The sequence below is a fragment of the Corylus avellana genome, chromosome ca1, assembly GCF_901000735.1.
Source record: "Corylus avellana chromosome ca1, CavTom2PMs-1.0".
Taxonomy (NCBI): Eukaryota; Viridiplantae; Streptophyta; class Magnoliopsida; order Fagales; family Betulaceae; genus Corylus; species Corylus avellana.
Genome location: NC_081541.1, coordinates 33,772,732 through 33,790,324, shown reverse-complemented (window position 1 = coordinate 33,790,324; position 17,593 = coordinate 33,772,732). Strand labels below are relative to the sequence as shown.

General features: G+C 34.4%; 2 protein-coding genes and 1 pseudogene across 2 annotated transcripts; 2 read left to right on the top strand and 1 right to left on the bottom strand.

The window, feature by feature from the left end:
• Positions 1–353: 353 nt before the first annotated feature.
• Positions 354–3,828, top strand: LOC132178013 (D-ribulose kinase-like; annotated as a pseudogene).
• A 3,118-nt stretch (positions 3,829–6,946) lies between these two features.
• LOC132170563 (protein FAR1-RELATED SEQUENCE 1-like) lies at positions 6,947–8,190 on the bottom strand. The gene is made up of 4 exons (XM_059581586.1): positions 7,486–8,190; positions 7,325–7,393; positions 7,111–7,203; positions 6,947–7,033 (listed from the first exon to the last, which is right to left on the bottom strand). The coding sequence occupies exons 1-4, from the start codon at positions 8,188–8,190 to the stop codon at positions 6,947–6,949; spliced, it is 954 nt and encodes a 317-aa protein (XP_059437569.1).
• Positions 8,191–13,702: 5,512 nt separating this feature from the next.
• Positions 13,703–16,315, top strand: LOC132166420 (D-ribulose kinase-like; the record flags this gene model as incomplete). Its single annotated transcript, XM_059577226.1, is given in 7 exon segments — positions 13,703–13,837; positions 13,953–14,173; positions 14,715–14,854; positions 14,952–15,204; positions 15,312–15,444; positions 15,658–15,746; positions 16,038–16,315. Coding segments are annotated over 7 exon segments (1,187 nt in total), but the record flags the coding sequence as incomplete, so codon positions are not given.
• Between the last annotated feature and the right edge of the window lie 1,278 nt (positions 16,316–17,593).

Sequence of the window (17,593 nt, the reverse complement as noted above, 5' to 3'; positions counted from 1 at the left end):
TTTATCACCCTACAGGCCAAAAACCGGTGCCAGAGAGAGGTGACCCACGGGTGGGTCTTGCCAAGTTCATGAAGGGCCAAGACCCCTTCACCATTTCTTTCATCTTTTTTTCTCTTTCTCAAAGCAATCCAGTGCATTAGGACTTAAGTTCTTTTGGTGTATTTTTTGAGTTTAAATAGTGTTTTAAGGAGGCTCTGACGAAAGTTAAACTCATTTATGTTTCATTCATTGTGGATTAACATTTTGTTTGGCGTAGAGCGCCAAGGAAACGACGCCGTTGCAACGTTAGCCTTTTACATTTTTTTTTCCTTTCTTCGGTGGATTTTCCCGTTGGTTAAACCAACCGAATTTCCAAACCCCTCTCCCTTTGTACAGGAAGAGAGCAAAGCACACACTCAAATGAATATGCTTTCCCCAATCCACCATCCCGCTTCCTCATTCCACTTCCTCCGGCCCTCATTACCAAAACACGGTACATCTCTCTCTCCACATGGCGTTTATTATACAGTAATACATAGTCGAGTTTTTGGTACAAGTTTCACTGTTTGACGTGTTTACTCTACACTTAATTTGCATAATTTTCACAGGATATTGTAATTCAAGAGGTGGGTTATGTGATATTGCAAGCAAAACAAGACCAAAGACAATGATTTTTGCGAGCCACGAAGGTAACCCAGAAGTGGGTCTTCAAGTCGAGGAGCGGCTTTATCTTGGAATGGATTTTGGCACGTCTGGTGCAAGATTTGAGCTCATCGATAAGCCAGGGACAATTCACGCTGAAGGAAAGAGGGAATATCCGCTATATAAGGTAATAATAGTTTATCTTTTGGAATTCTTATTTACAAATGTATGCAACGTGTTTTTAGCAATCTAAATTTCCAGACTGCATAATACTGGGCATGGTAGTGTCTTGAACATTTGAGAGAATTTTTATCATGGGAAAAAAAAAAGGTCTTGGAATTTTGGTGATGCGGGCCAAGTAAATTGTTGGGCTAGATTTTTTTTTTTGGATGAATAAATTGTTGGGTTAGATTTTATTCCAGAAATTGTCTGCGCATTACCAAATTTGCATAGAAATTTTATACATGAACTAGCTCTCACTTAGGAAGCCAGGAAAGAATATCATTTGTATCGACTCATGGAAAATGTTAGCTACATTTGTACAACCACTCCAAGCTCAATCTCACTTACTAATGAACCAATGTGGGACTAATTTTATGGAATGTCACACTCACCTTATGTGCTTAATGATGCTCAACAAGAAGAATGTAATGATTTATGTACTACTGCAACAAAATTTATTGCCCAGGTGAACTGAGAATTTTGTTTCTGATGTCTAGAAAGAGCAAAGACGCAATAGATTGGATACATTCTTGGAAATCAACACTTCTCTTGCTGCTTGAAGACGTTCCATTTCATCTTCGCCAGCTTATTGCTTCCATTTCCATTGATGGGACTTCTGCAACTACTATAATTATAGACAGGTGAGTACGTTTGAGATTCGTCCCTATTGTTTGCCTTGTTTTCCTTTCCCATGTCAAGATGCATTTGAAGAGGGCATTCTGAATTGGTTATTGCAGCACGACAGGAGAACCATTGAGGAGACCTTTCCTCTACAATGAGAGCTGTTCTGATGCTTTACCGGAAGTAAAGTCTATCGCTCCTGAAAACCATACAGTTGGTGCTGGGTCCTCGACCCTGTGCAAGCTCGTCTCTTGGTGGAATGTTTATGATTCAAATAAAGATTCTGCAGCATTGTTGCATCAAGCAGATTGGCTGTTGTGGCTTCTTCATGGAAATCTTGGAGTGACCGATTACAATAATGCTTTGAAGGTAGTTTTGACTATTTCTTTCCATTTAGGACTTGCTACCTCTACCACTTGTCAATTGCCAAAATTTTGTGTTGGAAAAACTATTTTGATTGTTGTTATCTTTCACAGGTAGGCTATCATCCTGGACTTGACTCCTATCCACCCTGGTTGCTCTCGCAGCCGTATTCTAAACTTCTGCCTTCTGTCAAAGCTCCTGGAAGTCCAATTGGCTTTTTAAAGGAGGACGTTAGAACACAATATAGTATGTCTTCTTTCAATTAAGTAGTTTTGTAATGAAGCCTATATGCGTTGTAATTTTCTTCTGAGACACAATTTCTAGATACATTGGTATCAATTGGAAGCTTAGTTGAATTGTTATTCGCTGGGAATTGACAACTTTGATAAAACGTTTCTTTAAAAAAATTTCTTTGGAAGATTTCATGTAATTTCAAGTTTATAAAATACATCTGTGCAGGTTTTCCAAAAGATTGTGTTGTATGCCTTTCTTGCAGCTCGTGCAACACAACCAGGGAAAGCTGTGAGATATCTGCTACATTTACCTTTCTCATTTAATCATTAAGGAAATTGTAACACATGGTTAGGGTTTCCATTTCCATGTTTTAGACGTCACATTTATTTCAGCATGAAGCCAAATGTGAAATTCACCCTACTGCAGATATTGCATTTCATAGTGCTATGCTCCTTTTTTTTTTTTTTTTCCTGTCCAGATGATTTCTAAAATTTCCTAGGAACTTTTTGCTTAACATTGATGCAATTAAGCTGTTCTCTGATTTTTCATGAATTTTGTTTGTAATGCTGATATTTAGGTCACTTCTTTGGGTTCAACCCTTGCTATCAAATTACTGAGCACCAGTAGGATCGAGGATGCACGATATGGGGTGTATAGTCATCGTCTGGATGATAAGTGGCTTGTTGGAGGTGCTTCAAATACCAGTGGAGCTGTTCTTCGACAAATTTTTACTGATGAGCAGTTGGAGAACTTATGTGAACAGATTAATCCCATGAAAACCTCTCCACTAGACTACTGCCCTCTGCCAACGGTTGGAGAGAGATTTCCCATGACAGATCCAAAGATGGCTCCTAGGTAATGAATCTCTACCTAACTTCTTTATGGAATTTATAAGAGTCATTCTAAATCTAATAGAATCTCATTTTTATATATTAATCCTTTTTATATATGCTTGAATCTTGATTTTGAGAAGCATACCCTATTATTTGCATATTAAGGTATATACATGGTTTCAAGTTTTGAAAAAAAGTAGAATATGTTGGGATTAATTTTGTGACTGCACCATCCTTCATGGTAAGTAATATGAGAATAAACTGCAACTTGAAAGGCCTTTAAAATATTTACAAAATTAAGGCACCTAGTTGGAGCTTGTGCAGGTTATATCCACGACCAGAAAGTGATTTTGAGTACTTGCATGGGATTTTAGAATCAATTGAACGTATCGAGGTATGAGGACTCCTATTTGTTCAAAACTTGTTGCAAATTGGCAAGAGGAAACATGTTGTAATCTTAAACTAGAGCCTTGTGACATGGATGTCTCTTTATCATGTAATCTTCAGGCAAAGGCTTATGGCTTGCTGAAGGATCTTGGAGCAACCCAAGTTGAAGAAGTGTTCACCGCTGGAGGTGGTGCAAAAAATGTGAAATACACCGCTGGAGGTGGTGCAAGATACGCGAGAGAGTGTTTGGTTTGCCTGTGAGTCGGGCAATTCAGACAGAGGCTGCCTATGGAGCTGCTTTACTGGCATTGAAGGGTGCCCAACAAGGTGTCCAGTGAGAGCAGAGTGGAGGTGATAGGAGAAAGCCAATTGTGAGTGATGAATCTAATAAATTTGTTTATTATTCGGATGATACAAAATATATGATTTAATGCATCAATAAAACACAAAAATTGCACATCTGAAAATTGCTTCTGGCAAATAGCCACCAATCTGCAACATCATGCATGATCGATTGAAGGAAACTTGTTATGAATTGATTCAGCTAGTACAAAATTTTGAATTGTTGTGATCAAATTTCATATTGATTGTTTTAATAGTTTTCAAATGGCCAGATTAGTGATGAAGTTTCTCCAAAACAGAGAAAGTGATCATTGGAGTCGGTTGGTCTCCTAAGGGACCGGGTACACTCTGATGATTAAATTAGTCTTCTGCTTGAGAGCAAGAAACCGAATGGAGAGTTTTAAAGAGAGAAATAATACATCTGTTTGCCTTTTGGAGAGAGTGTTAATTTTATAGCGGGGCTTGAATGCTTGCCATGTGATAGTTCCACATTCTTTTGATTATTGCCATATAGCGGACTGTTTTAGTGATTTCTTTTTTTATATTAAATGGGCTTTTAGCTTGGGCATTATGCTGAGTGGATTAGATATTTGGATTGTTAAGCCCAGTGAGACTACCAAGCTTGATATTTATCGGGTGACAGAAATAGAGATTTTTTACAACAGTGTTTTTATTTTTTTCTTCTTCAGGGGAAAACAATTCTTTAAAGTTATTTTTATATTTGCTTATTTTTCTAAAAGATCCTAATTTGCTTATTGCATAAGTTCACTTTATCTTTCAAACTTTGTATATCAATGCTCAAGTAATCCCATGTCAGAGGGAGGGTAGCCTGGGTAGATGTTTGGGGGCGCTCGTTTGTCAACATTTTTAAGCAAAAAATAAAAAGTATTAATAAATAACTTAAAACACAAAATACTCATAAATTATTTTTACATTTATATTATATCATAATTAAAAATACCCTCTAAAAAACTCCACCAAACGAACCTAAATCTTTTTGACATGACGTTTGAGAGGCTTAAGACACAAATTTAAGCTTGTGATATTTTGAAGTTGTTTGTTTGAATTATGTGAAATTTAGGGGATTGGGATCCTCGGCAATGGCTTAAAAATTGCTAACCCCCAATTTTGATAATCTAGGCCATCCATTACAACAAACAGCCTAAAATATGCCATGTGTAAACAAATTTGAAATTCAAAATTTAAACGCCCCTTGTTTTGTTTGAGTCTTTCAAACAAAAATCACTCTGTCCCCTCTCTCCCTCCTCCCTCTCCAGAAAATCGTGGTGCGGATTGAAGCACAATGGCTTGGCCATTGTCGGTGTGCGGAGGAAAGCTACTGGTGTGGTAGACCTTGGCCCAATTCTGGCCCTTATGTTTCTCGGTGTCCAAATGGGAATCAGCTAGGTAAGTGTTTAATTTTTCCAGCCTCGGGTATTTCTTCTCTCCCCTGCTTTCGCTCATTTTTTGTTGTAAATATCACTCTCTGCGCTCATTTTCTGTTTTTCTTTCGCTTATCTTGTTAAGTTTTCAAGGTTTTTGGGTGTTCCTTTAACCGAATGGGTGAAGTTTGAAATTTTGTGCCTTTTTTTTATTTAATCGAATGGGGGAAGAGTCTTGCTAATGTTTGGATAGGTTTTCTTGGGTTGTTTCTGGAATGAGAATTTTTTTTTGGATGCTCGTGTTGGCCGAATGAGTGGTAAGAGGGGTGCAATGGAGGAGTTTTTAATTTCCTCTTGAATTTTCGGTTGAGAAGTAAGCAACCGGTTAGGTGTTCATCCGAAGAGGTGATTTTGGATTGAGAAATTTTATGGGTTTGTGGGTAATCTTTGTGATCTCTGGCGTTGAGTATGTTCTTTACTGTTAATATCTATCTAACCCAGACACTATTTTCGTTACTGTTTATGTGTGAATTTTTTGCTATTTCTATGTTTTCCTGTATATGTGAGCTTATGTTGCGATAGAATTGGTTGGTGGTTTTGGATGCCTGCAAGAGGTGATGATGTAGTCATCTTTTATGGTGTTGTGGCAAGGGACCCTTAACTCATTGTTGCCCAACTCTATTTCCCAGATCTTTTTCTACTGGATTTTGCATGGAAATGAAACAATCATAGGTTTATATTACTTGAAAGAAAAAGGATTTGTGGAAATTTCCTCAAATATCTACAACTTAAAAGACGTAATTCTAGCTTTCTTAACATTTAGACGTATATCAGCAATTACCCTCTGCAATCATGACTAAATGGTTATGTTCCATTGCAGGGTGTTGCACCATTGACTTCATAAAAAAAATGCCAATTAGAGCAGCTTTATCAAACACTTTTGGCTTTGGAGGAACAAATGAGCGCAAAGAGTTAGAGTCACCTGATGTGGACATTAAGAGAGTTACAAAAATCAGATTATGCGGAGATGTAAGAGATTTGCTATTTTTTAGTTCAATAACTAAAATTTTTCAAAAAATATTTGAAAATGTAAAAATACAATGTTTTGAAATTATGTTGCTATTGTTTGAAACTTTTAAGCCAAAATGAGAACTTGCATATTATATTCATTTCTATTCGCAGGAAATGAAATTAAGATATTGATTTCTATTTTGCTTTAGAAATTTGCATTCCGGGATGAATGTTGAGCTATACGTTGGTTTTTTGATTTTATCTTTATCTCCAAATATTTGAGAATTCCTAGACTATAAATCCTTGAAGGGTTATGTTGTAATACCACTTGGTTTTGAATTTCAAGCTCACTTGAATGATTCTGAAAATCAAGCTCACGTGAGTGATTCACTTGCCTGGATGAAAAATGCCACTCTAGCACTTGAGCTAGATCACTAGATACTTAACAATACTACCAAATCTGTCATCAATATTCAATACAACCAAATATCAATACATCAAAAGCAATATCCCAATTTTTACAAACATCAATCCCAGTTTTTACAAATTCTAATGTCTTCTAAGATTAACAAGGTCTGATCATTTAGTTGAAATTTCAGCTCTCAATCTAGAAATTAAGATAATCATATGCTGTATAGTAACATTGAAAAATTGTCATATTGCCTAAAAAGTTTCATACAATAATAACATAATTTTCAAAATTGAATTGATTCCACTAATCACAAAAGTATCATCTAAACAACGCCAACCCACCAAAAGCCCAAAAATCAAAACCAACGTCACCATTTATACTCGCACCAACATAGCGGGCCTTTGAAATCTTCCCAAGTGACTATAGAAAATCAATGTCCTGAACACGTTTTCAAAATCAAAGTAAATTTTCAAATTAATAAGAAAGTACTAAAAAGTTTCTTTTCATTTGTAAGTTTGTTACTTACTAAGGAAATTCCTGAGATTCATATTTGTATTTGCACTATCAACAGGAGGTGTTGGTGTAAGATTGAATCCATCAGTTACCTAAAAAAAGCATAGCACTTAACTTGTCAACTTAATATGAGACGTATTATTTTTTTTCAAGTATGATGTAAGTTTACCTGTAGAAATTCAATGAAACCAGTTTCAGGTCTATCTCCAAATGGTTCTTCAGATGTTATCATTGGTACTGAATAAGGCACTTGCTCAATTCGCTATATTATAAAACAAAAAAAAATATCATTAACAAAAACAACAAACATGAAATGCATTTAGACATATTAGAAAATTACAATGATTTAAGGCTATTTCGCTACAAACTCAAATTATGTTCACCTGACGAGAATAACATTTTGCATGTGAGGTAGAGTTACCATCCTGAATGTTGAGAGAACAATTAATTTCCTGTAAGTAAAAAGAAAATTTAATGTACCTTATAGTATTAAATCTAATAAGTCATATGAGATAAATGTAAATTTATAAAGGTAGAATATTACCTGAAAGAACTTTTCCCCAACATTATTCTTTGTTGTAATTTTTGTGTTATTCTTTGACTGATTCTCAACCCAACTTCTAAATCGTTTTCCACATTTCCAACCTTCCTTCTTTTTGATCCCTTTAACTGTTTCAAGTAAATTCTCAACATATGGGGTATGAATCGCAGTTTCATTGCTATTTGGCAATGACATGTGAGCTTCATTATCAGTAGTACTTGAATTTTTTATATCTTGAACATGTTTTTCCATTTCCTCTAACATTCCCTCTACAACAGCATATGCCTCATCATTGTCAGCTGCTTCAGCGACTACTTTTACCACCCTTGGACACAATTTTCTATATCGTTGTGCAACATTTAAATTCACATCCTCTTCCACATTTCTGGTCTTAACATAGATATGCCCACTCTTTGCTTCTCTTGTCCACCTCTTCAAAATGTATGTATCAGGAATTATCTTAATATTAAGCAAGTCAAAAACTTTCAAAGCATGGCAATACAAAATTCCAAATGTTTCGAACTTCATGCAACTACATGAGATTATCTTATTGTCACGGTTGAAAATTACTTTATACTCCTTGTCTTTCTCATAAAGTGCAACAATATATTCATGCATAAACTGACTCTCACTACAATGTTTTATTATCGTTACTGATGCATAGTCATATTCATCATGAATTTTTTCAAATATCACAGGAGTATACATCTATGCTGCATGCTTTAACAAAAGAGAATTCTTCAATCCCAATGTGGGCATTTTTTGTTGAGCATTATTTTCAGCCTCCAATTCCTTATGCCGCTTTTGCTCTACCATCCGCTCAAAATGTCGAAAAAATTCCACTATACCCAAATTTGATTTTAAGTAAGCTTTCAAGTCCCCATTCAAGCTTTCATTTAGTTGAGTACTCCGCACTCCCAAAGTAAATGCATTCTTCATGTGACACTTGGTCCATTTTGTCTTTAATTTGTACATACAGTTCAACCAACTAACTAACCCACCATTATGTCTAAATCATTTTTTTCCAAGCATTTTCAAATTCAGTCTCATCTTCATATTCAAACATACAGGATTTAAAGTCCAGTAAAAAATGAGAACCATCCTTCATCAAATTCCCCAAATATTTGATGCCATTTTGCATTATGTGCCAAGTGCACAATCCATGCTAGGTGTTTGGCATCACCTCAGTTAATGCCTTTGCCATTGCAGCTTTTTGATTTGTAAATATTGTTTGAGGCTTTTTACCTAGAAATTTTCAAAAAGCCATTTGAATGATTATGTCGTTTCATCATATAAAAGTCCAGCCCCAAAAATCACAACTCCTTTATGGTGATTAAAACCAGTAAAGACTACTAAGGGTCTTAATTCTTTATTCGTGCCATATGTAGTGTCCAACGTCATAACATCACCAAAATAGGCATAGTCAATGATCATTCTAGCATCAACCCAAAAAATGTTAGTCATTTGCTCCTCATTATCTGATTGGACGGCATATTGAAACGATGGATTTTTAGCAAGTTGTTCGTGAAAGTACCTTAATAAGCAACCAGCTTCACCATATATCAAACTCTTTTGCCGTCTTGTTCGAAGATAATTTTTTTGATCAAGCTTAGTATATTTGCTCTCCCACCTGCCTCTCTCTCTATTCATCAGCGCATGGGTTGCCTTAGGTGAGATTTCAGAAGCACGTGCTAAATCAATTGCAAATGATTGAACTTCTGACATTTTTTGATGCGACCTCATCATATGAACAGTTTCTTGAAGATGCAGAATATGATTATGTTCAGCTACAAAATCATAAACCTTGTACTTCCCAGTCTCTCGTACTAATGAAATAAACAACCGTGCATGACAGTTAGTTTTTATTTCACTTGGATGACGAGTAAAGATGATCCCGCTTGTCTACTCTTTGAACACCTTCCTTACAACAAACAAATCCTCTCGATGTTACTTTTCCATCCAACTTACTTTTATTTATAAATTTTTTTCTCACTCCAAAACCCATTTGCTTTCCATAATTTTCCCAATGCTCCCATGCATCCTCTAGGGTTTTAAATTCCATATCAACTTTAGGTGTCCAATCTATTTGAGTATTCATATTTTGAAGGGAATCGTCCATAATGCTATCCATGTTTTTTTGTTGTTACAAAAGTATATTTCTGTCATCAACAAACAAGAAATAAAATTACCTAAGTCAAACAAGACATTACATTTTGTTGGAAGATTTAAACTTCCATAAAAAGATTTTTGTTGGAAGATTTAAACTTCCATAAAAAGATATATATATATATACATTAGCACTTGACTGGCTCTTAGGTTTTGGGTTTTTTCTTTTTCTTTTTCTTTCTTTTTAAATCGGGCCTTTCTCTTAGGTTTAGTTTAAAGTGTCTTTTGAAAACAAAAAGTAATATATTGAATAGAAAAAAAAAATTAAAATACTAAAAACCTTATTTAAAGTCTACACCGCAACCTTTTTTTTTTTTTGTTTTTTGTTTAAGCAATAGATTACATGAGATTATTCCTTAGAAGTCTTCACTGTTTTTGTTATAAAAATATTATCTTGCTTCAGGGACAACAACTAGAGAGACAACAAATAACAAATAACAAATTGGCAGCATAAAACAACCCCAATCCCCTATACAGCAAACCCACTAAAAGACCAAAATAAACTGCAAAAATGGGACAAAGAACTCAAAACAGGAATACCAGTTCCGTAGTGTGATCCCTGCTTGGTCGTAGTTTTTCTCAGGTTTTCGATATTAGATATGAACAAAGCCACAGCAGTTGTGGTCCGAAGCAGTTGTGGTCCGAAACAGTTGCAAAAGCTTGTTGTCAAAGCTTTTCTGGTTTTCTTTTTCTCCAGTAAAAGATGAAAAAAGAAGAAGAAAAGGAAGAGAAGCAAGCTTTTGGAGGGAAAAAGAAAAAAAGAATTCAACCTCGGGAATAGGTTTTGAGTGTTTCGAAAAGAGCATTTCAGAAATCCTCATGTGTATAAAATCTACAAAAAGTATTATTTCATTGTCCATCTTTTTTATTTTTCTGAATAAACAAATTTAGTGGGAGATGATATGTATTATGTAATAATTAGATCTTCTGAACGAAGAAAATCAGCCGAATACAATGATGTAAAAGCACCATCATATATGGAGGTGAAATTCTGACAAGTTGAAAATAATACCAAGAAATGCCAAGCAACTTCTTGTCTCATAAATGAGAAAGGAAACATTACGTATAACCTCTCTGCGATCTTTCACTTTGCACAGAATCTGAACATTAAATACCTCTGCACCAACGTAATCTTCCTATGGGTTGGTTTGGTAAACCATTTTGTTTCAGTTTTGATTCTGGTTTGATACCGTACAAATTAATTGATGCGAAGAAAAAAAAGAAATAATAATAATAATAATAATAAGAATGTTTAGTATAAAAAAATAAAAAAATTTTGTTTCATATTAATTTTTTTATTTAAATAATAATAAAAAGTGATTAATGTGATATAAAAAATAAGAAAATATTAAAAAAATAAAATAATAAGTTGCCTTTGCCTTTGCGAAAACCATTTAACAAACAGACACATATATATACCCTCGCACATAGGTAATTATTACTCACGAAGAAAATCATACACACTCGGCCTTCTTTTTGGTCACAAATGAATAGCAAATATGAAATAGTTTGTGTGAGATTGACCTGTTATACTAAGGGTGCGTTTGGGAGTGCGTTTTTAAAAAAATAATCTGCGGTTTTAAACCAAATCGCAATTTTATGGTATTTGGGATTGCGATTTTAAAAACGCAAATTTTAAAATCGCAAAAAAATCTGCGATTTCCATAAGCTGATTAGAGGGTGTTTATTTGAAAAAATGCGAATTTAAAACAAAATCACGATTTATATTAAAAAGATATTTGGCGCAATAGTTACCTTTTTTTGAGCGGAAATGAAAAAAATACCAAGAATACCCACCTAAAATATATTAAAACCCTTCTTTTCTCTTTTTTTTTTTTTTTTTTCTTCATCCTCTTTGTCTCATTCATCCTTTCTCCGCCCTGTAGCAATGTGCGCCGCTGTTGTCTATCTCTCCGCCCCTCTACCAGGTAATAATCTCACCTTAATATTTTCTTTCTCTCCATATAACTCATTTGCTTTTGTAAAACTTTCCACTGTTTGGTGTTCGGTGTTATTTTATGTGGTTTGTATGTTTACTGTGCCTTTTTATACATGCGTTTATGTTATTCGACCATTTCTATAGAGTAAAGTTGTGATTTTTTTTTTCAAAATTTTATTTAGATTAATGCGCATTTCGATAGCCGGGATTCAGAACCATCATATAAGATTTAATGATAGATCGCATTGTCGACAATAATCGATAAGGCGCCAGACAAGAATTATGTTGAAAGCCTTTTTTTAAAAAAATAAAATAAAATAATTGCATATGATCGCGATTGATGTTTCGCTCATCACAGACCGAGCAACACGCACAACGACGATTTTTTTTTTAAAGGCACTATACAATAATTCAGGAGGAATTTTATTTTTGCATTTTAATGGTATTTATAACTCTGTTCACTTAGTATAGGAGCATATATATATATATATATATAAAGTATTTTAATGGGTAATAAATAGTGATAATTTGTGATTTTTTTTTTAATTTTTTTAATTTTTTCTCATTATTATTTTAATTTGATGGATTGTTCATTTATTTTTTTATTATATGTCTGTTTTGAATATGTTTCAAGAAAAAAAAAAATACAAAAACAAAAAAGCATATAGAAACAAGTAATATAGCAATATATAATTGCCTAAGTAGAAAACTCAAAGTTAATGTCAAAGTATAAGTCATACTTTTGTTTGCATAGGTGTTAAAAATGGAGGCTTATAGACAATGTTAATTATTTTACTGTTATAAAGAAATGTCCTTATTGGTAATTTAGTCATGAAACTGCAATTATATGCTAATGTTATCCAAACACTCAATTGATAAAAAAAGTACTTTTTAGCATGTTTTACCAAGCATCTGTGCGATTTTAAAAAGTAGCGATTTTAAAAACGCAATTTTTAAAATCATACTTATTGAAATCGCACTTTCAAACGGGCCCTAAGTGAACCAACCGTTTAAAACTTGTTGAATAGGTAAACATTTCACAATTATTATTTAAATTGTTAGCAATTCAGACAATAAAATTGTTAGGATCTCTATCTCTAAAAATCACACTTATCTTACTGTGCTAACATGATAGTGTTAATCGGCCATTAGATCAGTTATTGTTTAAAAAAATAAAAATAAAATCAAGGGCTAATTGACCTGTCACGTTAATAAAGTGAGATAACGATAAGATAAAAAGTATAATTTTTAACGTTACTCTGTTCCAAATATGCACACTCGAGCTTGCCCCTAAGCTTGTATGGGCCAACACTTTGTGGGCCAGTAAAGAAACTCTACCAAAGAAGTATAAGCACAAAATGACGCATTTATATCTTTTTGGGTCATAATAGACTAAGCATAATTTTTTTTGGATAAAGTCCACTTAACCCACTCAAATTACCACTTTAATAACAATCTACTCCTCAAACTATCAAATGCGACAATTTACCCTCCAAACTACCAAGACAATGACAACGTACCCCTAATTTTTAAAAAATGACGAAATTACCCTTACTAAAATAAAAACAAAAATACTAATTTTTTTTTCTTCAAAATTTTAAAGGTATTTTTGTCTTATTGAAAATTTTATAGGGTTAATTTTGTCATTTTGCTAGAATTGGAGTTACATTGTCATTGTTTTGATAGTTTAAGAGGTAAATCATCGTAATTAATAGTTTGAGGAGTAAATTATTATTGAGGTGGTAGTTTGATGGGGTTAAGTGGGCTTTACCAAAAAATTTTCAAACTTTTCCTATGGGCCTAGGCTCCAGATGATTGGCATATCTTGGACAAACGAGTTAGCTATCAAGCCATCACCGAAAATATATATTAGATCAAAGATTAATAATTTAAACATTAAGTCCTTAATTTATCTTTTATTTTAATTAAAATACTTTACATGAGAGGTGTTCAAATGTTAATTAAATAATTAAATATATAAATTTTGTAAAACAATTGATAATTTGAAAAAATATGCTATCAACTCGTAGAGCGCCAAAGAAACGACGCCGTTGCAACGTTATCCCTTTCCAGTTTTTTTTCTTCCCTTTCTCCGGTGGATTTTCCAGTTGGTTAATCCAACCGAATTTCCAAACCCCTCTCCCTCTATCCAGGAAGAGAGCAAAGCACACACTCAAATGAATATGCTTTCCCCAATCCACCATCCCACTGCCTCATTCCACTTCCTCCGGCCCTCATTACCAAAACACGGTACATCTCTCTCTCCCCATGGCGTTTATTATACAGTAATACATAGTCGAGTTTTAGGTACAAGTTTCACTGTTTCACGTGTTTACTCTTCGCTTAATTTGCATAATTTTCACAGGATATTGTAGTTCAAGAGGTGGGTTATGTGATATTGCAAGCAAAACAAGACCAAAGACAATGATTTTTGCGAGCCACGAAGGTAACCCAGAAGTGGGTCTTCAAGCCGGGGAGCGGCTTTATCTTGGAATGGATTTTGGCACGTCTGGTGCAAGATTTGCGCTCATCGATAAGCAAGGGACAATTCACGCTGAAGGAAAGAGGGAATATCCGCTATATAAGGTAATAAAAGTCTATATTTTGGAATTTTTATTTATAAATGTATGCAACGTGTTTTAAGCAATCTAAATTTCTAGACTGCATAATACTGGGCATGGTAGTGTCTTGAACATTTGAGAGAATTTTTATCATGGAAAAAAAAAAAGGTCTTGGAATTTTGGTGATGCGGGCTAAGTAAATTGTTGGGCTAGATTTTTTTTTTTTTTTGGATGAATAAATTGTTGGGTTAGATTTTATTCCAGAAATTGTCTGCGCATTACCAAATTTGCATAGAAATTGCATACATGAACTAGCTCTCACTTACGGAGCTAGGAAAGCATATCATTAGTATCGACTCATGAAAAATGTTAGCTACATTTGTACAACCACTCCAACCTCAATCTCACTTTGTAATGAACCAATGTGGGACTAATTTTATGGGATGTCACACTCACCTTATGTACTTAATGATGCTCAACAAGAAGAATGTAATGGTTATATGTACTACTGCAACAAAATTTATTGCCCAGGTGAACTGAGAATTTTGTTTCTGATGTCTAGAAAGAGCAAAGACGCAATAGATTGGATACATTCTTGGAAATCAACACTTCTCTTGCTGCTTGAAGACGTTCCATTTCATCTTCGCCAGCTTATTGCTTCCATTTCCATTGATGGGACTTCTGCAACTACTATAATTATAGACAGGTGGGTACCTTTGAGATTTGTCCCCTATCGTTTGCCTTGTTTTCCTTTCCCATGTCAAGATGCATTTGAAGAGGGCATTCTGAATTTGGTATTGCAGCACGACAGGAGAACCATTGTGGAGACCTTTCCTCTACAATGAGAGCTGTTCTGATGCTTTACCGAAAGTAAAGTCTATCGCTCCTGAAAACCATACAGTTTGTGCTGGGTCCTCGACTCTGTGCAAGCTCGTCTCATGGTGGAATGTTTATGATTCAAATAAAGATTCTGCAGCATTGTTGCATCAAGCAGATTGGCTGTTGTGGCTTCTTCATGGAAATCTTGGAGTGACCGATTACAATAATGCTTTGAAGGTAGTTTTGACTATTTCTTTCCATTTAGGACTTGCAACCTCTACCGCTTGTCAATTGCCAAAATTTTGTGCTGGAAAAACTATTTTGATTGTTGTTATCTTTCACAGGTAGGCTATGATCCTGGACTTGACTCCTATCCACCCTGGTTGCTCTCGCAGCCGTATTCTAAACTTCTGCCTTCTGTCAAAGCTCCTGGAAGTCCAATTGGCTCTTTAAAAGAGGACGTTAGAACACAATATAGTATGTCTTCTTTCAATTAAGTAGTCTCGTAATGAAGCCTATATGCGTTGTAATTTTCTTCTGAGACACAATTTCTAGCTACATTGGTATCAATTGGAAGCTTAGTTGAATTGTTATTCGCTGGGAATTGACAACTTTGATAAAACATTTCTTTAAAAAAATTCCTTTGGAAGATTTCATGTAATTTCAAGTTTATAAAATACATCTGTGCAGGTTTTCCAAAAGATTGTGTTGTATGCACTGGAACCACTGATAGTATAGCCGCCTTTCTTGCAGCTCGTGCAACACAACCAGGGAAAGCTGTGAGATATCTGCTACACTTACCTTTCTCATTTAATCATTAAGGAAATTGTAACACATGGTTGGGGTTTCCATTTCCATGTTTTAGACGTCACATTTATTTCAGCATGAAGCCAAATGTGAAATTCACCCTACCGCAGATATTGCATTTCATAGTGCTATGGTTTTTTTTATTATTATTTTTTTCTGTCCAGATGGTTTCTAAAATTTCCTAGGAACTTTTTGCTTAACATTGATGCAATTAAGCTGTTCTCTGAATTTTCATGAATTTTGTTTGTAATGCTGATATTTAGGTCACTTCTTTGGGTTCAACCCTTGCTATCAAATTACTGAGCACCAGTAGGATCGAGGATGCACGATATGGGGTGTATAGTCATCGTCTGGATGATAAGTGGCTTGTTGGAGGTGCTTCAAATACCGGTGGAGCTGTTCTTCGACAAATTTTTACTGATGAGCAGTTGGAGAACTTAAGTGAACAGATTAATCCCATGAAAACCTCTCCACTAGACTACTACCCTCTGCCAACGGTTGGAGAGAGATTTCCCATGGCAGATCCAAAGATGGCTCCTAGGTAATGAATCTCTACCTAACTTCTTTATGGAATTTGTAAGAGTCATTCTAAATCTAATAGAATCTCATTTTTATATATTAATCCTTTTTATATGTGCTTGAATCTTAATTTTCAGAAGCATACCCTATTATTTGCATATTAAGGTATATACGTGGTTACAAGTTTTGAAAAAAAGTAGAATATGTTGGGATTAATTTTTGCGTCTGCACCATCCTTCATGGTAAGTAATATGAAAATAAATTGCAACTTGAAAGGCCTTGAAAATATTTACAAAATTAAGGAACCTAGTTGGAGCTTGGCCATCTGCTACTTAGAGACACTTTTTTTTTTTTGAGGATTTAGATGTTGTATGTTGTGTGGTCATGTTTGATGGGAAACTGCCATCCCCTCCTCTGTCCTTTCTCTCTCTCCCCTGTTTTGCAGATATTGAAATAACTAATCTTGCTTTTGGTTGTAATCTGGCTGAAGACAACAATGTAACTAGAACTGACATCTCAACCCTGATATTTCTACATTCTATGTCTTTTGGTTTGTGGATTTCTGTCTGCAGTAAAGCAAGTACAGCAGGTAGACTTAAAAGTGAGAACTTAGGTTTCTCTGTTTAACGTTACCAGGGAGTACACTACAACAATTAGTAGAGAGAGAAAAATTGGCTGGGTCTTCTCTATGTATCAACTTGTTTGCCGTTTTACCATTATTCTAAGACTCTTTGCATGTCCTGATTATACATAAATGTCGATCATTTTATTCTGTTTTTAAGGTATCTATGAGTCCCATGATCTATCAAAAAAACAGAAACAGAAAAAGAATGACATAAAATCCAACATAGAAGCCAAATCAAAAGTGGCAACAATATTTTATGTTTTTATGGAGCAAAATTATGTGAGAATGAAATATATCCAGAAAACTGTATGAGACAATATCAAAGAATATATTTTTTTTGAATTTTTGGTATTTGGTTGAATTGGCCTATGATGAAAGTTAAAAAAAAAAAGAAAAAAAAAGCATATTTCTTTGAAACTAGTTCTTATTGAGTGGATTTTCTTCTTATTTTGATGAATTTGAATGGATTGTTTTCAACTGCGTTGTGTTAACTTTTCTGGCTTCAACAGCTACTGTAGAGTGAGCATCTTCAACGTAGATATCATTAAAACATGACTTTACAACTAGATGGAAGATGACTTTCTTAAAAATGATTTAGTTATCTATATCGAGAAATAAATTACTGAAAGTTTTAGCTAAAAAGTGTTGATAAATGACTTCCATTATCTAAAACAG

Coding starts and splice junctions, on each gene's coding strand:
- LOC132170563 (XM_059581586.1), bottom strand. CDS start 8,190: ATGTATACTCCTGTGATATTTGAAAAAATTCATGATGAATATGACTAT. Junction 7,394..7,485: donor TTGGGGAAAAGTTCTTTCAG/GTAATATTCTAC, acceptor TTTTACTTACAG/GAAATTAATTGTTCTCTCAA. Junction 7,204..7,324: donor CAAAATGTTATTCTCGTCAG/GTGAACATAATT, acceptor TTTATAATATAG/CGAATTGAGCAAGTGCCTTA.